The 6,509-nt window shown below is 52.6% G+C and overlaps 1 protein-coding gene across 1 annotated transcript; it reads right to left on the reverse strand.

Moving 5' to 3' along the window:
* Positions 1-5,144: 5,144 nt before the first annotated feature.
* On the reverse strand, positions 5,145-6,309 carry HOXD12 (homeobox D12). The gene is made up of 2 exons (XM_005484090.2): positions 5,748-6,309; positions 5,145-5,383 (listed from the first exon to the last, which is right to left on the reverse strand). Exons 1-2 carry the CDS (start codon positions 6,307-6,309, stop codon positions 5,145-5,147), a joined length of 801 nt encoding a protein of 266 aa, XP_005484147.1.
* Between the last annotated feature and the right edge of the window lie 200 nt (positions 6,310-6,509).

A 6,509-nucleotide genomic window follows, 5' to 3' on the forward strand; every position in this document is an offset into this window, starting at 1 on the left:
GCAGAGCAGCAGACAAAGTGACCTCTGTTCTCCTGCCTTCAACTCCCACCAAAATGTTCATTTTCATTGGAAGGGAAAAGCAAGACTTGGGAGCTGGCGGCACGCACGGCTGCCGCCAGCCCCGCTCCTGCCCTGCCTTCGAGGGCTCATTTTTGCCAATTTTCCTTTTTTCCTTAAAATATGATTTTATACAGACAAGCACAAACAGGGCCGCAAAGGTTGAAAACAGAGGAGAATAACGAATCCGCGCCAGCAATAGCCCTATACTCGACCAATCCCTCATTCCAGAAACATTTGCCAGCTCTCCATGGGAATGGGTTTTTTCCGCCACTGTACCGCATAGCCAGGTCAGCTCCATCACATGGTGCTCCCCAAATAGCCCTGGAATCTGGGCGAGCTCCCCAGGCCGAGCACGGCGCCTCCGGACACCCAGCAATGCCCGGGCGGAGGCTCCGGCAGGCGGCAGGGCCCGTGTCACCTCCGTGTCACCTCCGCAAAGGCACCTCCGGCTCCCGCAGACAGCGGAGCGCCCGGCAGGTGGGGAACCGGCCCCGCAGAGCTCCGGGCAAGCGGGGACCAGGCCCGTGGGCTCCCCGGCTCCTCGGGCCGTGCCCGCCGAGGACTCGGCTCCGCTGCTCCAGGAGCCTCCTGCTCGCCCTCGGCCGCGCCATGCGGAGAGGCTCCGGGGGCGGGAGCCCCGCAGCCCGGTCTGCCCCGCAGCCTGCCCCCGGCACCGGCACTGCCCCTCCTGCCTCCCCGGGCTCCCCAGAGCAGCCCAGGGCTGCCCAAGGGCTTCCATGCCGCAGCCCAGCTAGCCCTTTCTAAACATAAAAAGACCAAAGCCAGGCAGATATTATGGAGCTCATTCTTAACATCCCCCCACCGCCGCCTCTTTCTTTCCTTTTCTCTTTTCTTTGTACAGTTGGTTTTTGGTTTTGATTTTTTTTTTTTTTTGCTTTGGTGTCTCACTCGCAAAACACCTCAAACGCCACACATCGCTCTCAGCAGATAGACTCTTGCAAGTTGCAAGTTATCACTAGAAATCAAAGCACAGAACCACCACTCCCTGCCTTAATCAGCTTCCGAGCCCTCTCGGTTCTGCTGCAACAGAAAAACACAGCCTCCCAAAAATGATGTCTGCGCAGTTAAAATGGCTCCTGTGTCACTAATTGCCCTGGACCTTGCAGCAAAGCAGGGCAGGGCTCCGTTCGGATTGTGCCCCCCCAAGGTTTCTGATCGCCCATCTCGTCAAGAGAGATGGTTCTGGAAACCTATGGAGCTTCATTTTCTTTACCGTTCAAACAACTAATTGCGCCTTAGCCAGAATCTTTCACCTTCTTTTCGATGCAACAAGCCTAGCATCAGTTACATTTTGGCGCAGGAGCCAACCGGTTTCAACTAATTCAAGTTCAAAGACATGGCGACAATTTGTTAGTACGAAAGCTCTTTTAGGAAACAATCCTTTAAGAAACGATCTAATCTGAGAAATGTGAGACCAATATCACAGCAGAGACCCCGCCGCAATAAGGCAGAGCTGGGGGTGCCCGCCTGCCAGAGCGTTTTCACCCCGGGGTCGGTACCAGCCCAGCTCTGAACATCACAATAGCACCCCCACACACTCCCCCCCGTTTTTTTTTCTCTTTCCCTTACGCAGATTAAACAGCATCGAAACATAAATGCACATCATGTACACAATCAGGCGAATACTTTACCGTTAGGCGTCTTGAAACATCTGCAGTCGTTGCCTGGAATCACCAAGTATTCAGGTCCAAGAGACATTTCCAAATGCTCTCCGTGGAAATTAAGGCGACTTGCGTAACGTTTGGGCTTAAAAATATACCCGGTCCGGCTGGAGAAGATGCGGTATTTTTGTGCCACCCAAGATAAGACACTAACTTGACCTTAACTTTGTTATGGCGCCCCTAGTATCTGGAGAACGTGAACAGACACTGTCTGGCAGCTCTCGTAAAAACCGACTGGAGAAGAGATTCTGAGTCATTTCATTTATTGCCACTACAGTTCTGCAAGAAAGCTTTTCCTCTCTGCCAAACTTTAATTATTTATGCTCTTTTAGGAAGCACAAAGGCATCCAGAGCCATTCCCAACAAACCAAGTTGCGTTTGCAGCCTTATCAAAAGAGGAGGGATGGAGAGCCTCCTCGAAGGGCTTTATCACGTTTAGGCTGCGGTGGAAATGCAAAGATGTTTATGTTTGAGTAAATAAAGGGATGAACCGTCGCCTGCGTGCTGCGGAGGGGCGCGGACCTGGGCAAGAGGGTGCCCGCCGCTCCATCCCGCCCCGCACACACCCGCAAAGCCGGCACAGGGGGCACCTGATGAGACACCCGAAATAATCCAGTGGAAGGGCGTGGAGTACATCCCCCCGACTCGGGTGCATCTCCTTGCCGCCCAGCCGGCGTGTCGCACACGCTTGTGCACACATGTGCCCAGGGGACAGCCCGCCCGGCTGGCTGGGTGGGTGGGTGTGCGCAGGCAGGGTGCGCCCGCGGCTGCGGCTGTGCCACGCGTGTGTGCCTCCCCACGCCGAGCCGCTGCCCTCGCCCACCGCTGCCCAGGAGGGGACGAGCCCTGGAGTGTGGGCACCAGCGAAATCATGCGCCATTCTCTACAGCCGATGTGCCTGTGAGCAGTGTGAGCCCACAAACACGCGCTTCTGAGTGTGCACACGCGGTTACACACAACGGGCACTGCTGGAATGAGTGCATCTATGGATACACGAGCACACACAGAGACACATTATACACAGACTTTCTCAACAAACCGCAATTTAGATCCTACCTCCTCTGCCTTTTCTCTTTCCGCAGGCGATTTAGACTAGGAGCTGCTTCACAATAAGCCATCATCATGCATCAGATGCTTTTAATAAATAATATATTGCCTTTCACGTATTTTCATCCAAGGTTCCTCTTCGGATTTCATATCACCCATGCAATAAAGGGACGGGTTGTTCTGGGGAGGACTAGGATGGGGAGGAACAGCAATGGGTCAATTTCTCATGGACTGTAGCCGTCAGAGTAGTATTCCAGGAGAGGGTAAGAAAAGGGACTTTATCTGGTTTTTGCTCTTCTCCTGGCTTGCATCATTGGATTGCTTCTAGGTTTTTAATTAGGGAATGCCACTGGATGAAGAGACCATCATTGTCCGCAATGCGTCAACTCCCAGCCCAGAGGATGAACGTATCCAAGATTTGGAGGGACCCAGGAGTGGTTCCTGTGGCTGTGGATGGCTGGGTGTGCATCCCTTGCCCCCGGGGAGCTGTCACCCGCCGAGGCTTCGTCCCTGCTTTCCTACTGGCAGCCACCCCGCCATGAGCGAGGTAGGGTTTTGTCTGCATTGGGCACTGCTGGCGGTAAGAGTGGGGACAAATGCTTTGGGCTGGTTTTCTTTCTCCCCCCGAAACACCACCCAAGCGTTACCTTTGGGGCTCCCTGGAAAGCTTTCGGGAAAATGGCTGCGTCTCTGCCCGCCTAGGAATCCGGGATTTAGCTCCAAATTCATCTGGACTACCGTGCCCTCCCGAGCATGCACAGGAGTGAGTAGGAGCCAAGTTCAAATATGATTCTTTATGAAATAATAATGAGTTTATTGCCTTTGGGAAGGCTATCTGCCTGTGTAAGTAGGTAGCAGCTTTGTGCCGTTCCTTGCTGTTGTTTAGACTCTTTGTATACGCCACGAACAACCATATCTGAGCCCATTTCACACGCCAGAAAAGAAGGCAGCCTCTGCCAGCCTAATTATTGTTACTGCTGGGAGCCGTGGAAACGCTCTTCGTTAAGAAACGAAGACTTAGGTTGAAACGGCAGCCAAAAGGCATTTTAATACGGACCTATGAATGCGTGAGATTTTTCTTTTAGAATTCATATTCTGAGGTGTCAGACTAAGGGCAATGTGTATTTTCCTCAGGCCTTGGAGCTTTGACCAGTCTGACTGCTCGGGTGTTGCAGAGGCCGGCGGCTCTCGGCAGGGAAAACCTCCCATCTAGATGCGGGAAAAATCGATCTTGTTCTCGTCCCAAAACCGTGATCAAACGGCTTAGACACTGCTGCCAGCCCCTCTGGTTGGGTTATCCTCTGAGGTCTAAATCTGGGCAAAATCCCGAACCCGTTCTCACTTTCCCCTCATACAAATCTACGCAGAAACGGCCATGGGGGCTGGCTGGTGAAACAATCAGTCCCACCAAAACCTCCGTGCTGTTCCTGTGCCCGCAGCACCTCGGGGTGAGACTGGGCCCAGCCTGCCCTCAGCCGCTCTGAGCCCGGGCCTGTGTCCCGGCACCTCCCGCCGTCCGTCTGTCGGGGCAGCGCCTGGACAAGGCCAAAGTCAGGAGGGCGAAGGGCAGGACTCGGCCCCGGGGGAGGCCCCGCGCTGCCGGGAGGCGCGGGGGGCAGAGGGGCGCTTTTCCCGGGGCGGGAGCCCTCGGCCGTGCCCGGGGCTGGGGCACACAGCGCTCCGGCCGCGCTGCGCCGTCGGGGCGGCTCCGCCGGGCCGGGTGCGCGCTCAGGTTACGCGCGGCCCTGCGCGGCTGTCACGTGCGCGCTCCGCAGGGCTGCGGTCGGGTCTGCGGCTCCGGGGGGGAGGGTGGAAAGGGGAGGAAAAAAAAAAAAAAGACTAAAGAAAAAGGTTTATTTGCTAACCACTTTCCCCATCGCTGCTCGAGCAGGTTACTCCAAACCACAAAACAAGCCGGCGCCGCAGGCTGGCCCTGCGTGCAGGGCAGCAGATGAAGGGAGCGGCCGGGACTCACAGAGCTGACGTCTTTAGTAGGCGTTATTCCTTTATTTTGCTGCAAAATGGTGTTTACATACAGATAAAAGAAATCGATCTTAGTTTAGCACCGCTTGTTCTCCGGGGAAAGAGAGGGTGGGTGGGATGCAGGACAAAATCTATATAAATGGAGAAAGAAAGGTAAAAAGCTGATAATACATGTTTCCGTGCTGGTCCGGCTCGTCTTCTTCATCTTGGCTAAGAACTCAGCGCTGCCTATTTACGGAGGGGTCCTACGCGTTTCGAGAATTTGGTTTAAATGGTAAAAAGACACACTGCCCGCGATTCCCTGCGCGTACGCTCTACTCTAGGGGTGAACACTCCGGGCACAAGTTCATGCAGGAACGGGTGGACTCTGCTCTAGTACATAGAAAGAGCCTGCTCTCGCATAACTACTCTTTTCTTTTTCATCCTCCGGTTCTGAAACCAAATTTTAACTTGCTGATCGCTTAAATTCAGTCTGTTTGATAGTTCTTTCCTCTTCTGTCGGTTAATAAACTCATTGAGGAGAAACTCGTTTTCCAATTCAGCAATTTGTTGTTTTGTGTATGGTTTCCGTTTCTTTCTTGATCTCCCCTGGGTGGGGCACCAAGGCAAACCTACAACAAACACGTCGATAATTTAGTGGTTTAAGTCTGGGTATGCAAATACAGGAATATGAAAAAAAAAAACAAACAAAAAAAAAAAAAAAAACCAAACCAAAAAACCAACCCCAAAACCAACCAAAAAGCAAAAAAAAAAAACCACCAAAACCTGCAAGATATCAGAGCTAAACTAGCTCAGAAAACTGGGCAAAGCAAATCTGACAGCACAATTTCTATCTAACCTCGGAGTCAGATTCAGCGATTTTTGCTCAGAAAAAGTTACATGGAGGGTTACAAAGTAATTACAGACATCTCTTAAAAAGAACTGTATATATATATATAGGTCTCTTCTAACTTAAGCGAGATATTTAAGGCATACCATCCTGCACTGAAGGTCTGAGGCATGACTGGACTGCTGCGGGCTGAACTGTCAGGTTCAAGTTGACGGGATTCTTGATGTCCTCCTTTAAGCTTGAATTGCAGGAATTCACTTCAAAAAGAGCAGCCGAGCCGTGCAAACTTCTCTGCAGGCTCGAGTGGTCATACTTTACGGGCTTTAAGTTGGCTGTGTGAGTAACAGTTGGGTCATTTGCAAAAGATTGCCTCTGCCTGCATCTCTCCTCTTGTTTGGAGCTCGTATCGTGGGCGTAATATTTATTGTTGTCTTCCAGGCACTCCTTGTTGCCGTTGGAGCCGATGTTGATTGGAACGGAGCCGGGGAGGTAAGGCTGCGCCGCGCCTCCGAACGCGTGGCTCTGCGGCTGGGCTGCGCACGAACTTGAGCAAGTCCAGGGGATCGAGCTCCGCGGGTAGGAAATGGTGGGCAGAGCCGCCAATTGACTGCCATTAGCCCGCAAATTAGGAAAATAAAAGGAATCTGGCGATTGCAAATTCAAGAGAGAACCAACGTAGCCAGATCTGTAGAGACTGCGATCACACATTTCCAACAAAGGACTTCAGCTGTTCTTACAGCGGTATTTAGTTACAACAGGGAATAAGCGGAAAGCCTGAAACGATTGGACGAAACTTTGCAGACAGGTTCTTCAAAGCCGGTAATTTCAGCACCGCCTCCAGCGACCGAGCCACAGAGTCCCCCCCTCCCCACCCTTTTTTTTTTTTCCCCTTTCTCTTCACCCCCACT

This window comes from Zonotrichia albicollis, chromosome 10 (assembly GCF_047830755.1).
Source record: "Zonotrichia albicollis isolate bZonAlb1 chromosome 10, bZonAlb1.hap1, whole genome shotgun sequence".
In the NCBI taxonomy this organism is placed as follows: Eukaryota; Metazoa; Chordata; class Aves; order Passeriformes; family Passerellidae; genus Zonotrichia; species Zonotrichia albicollis.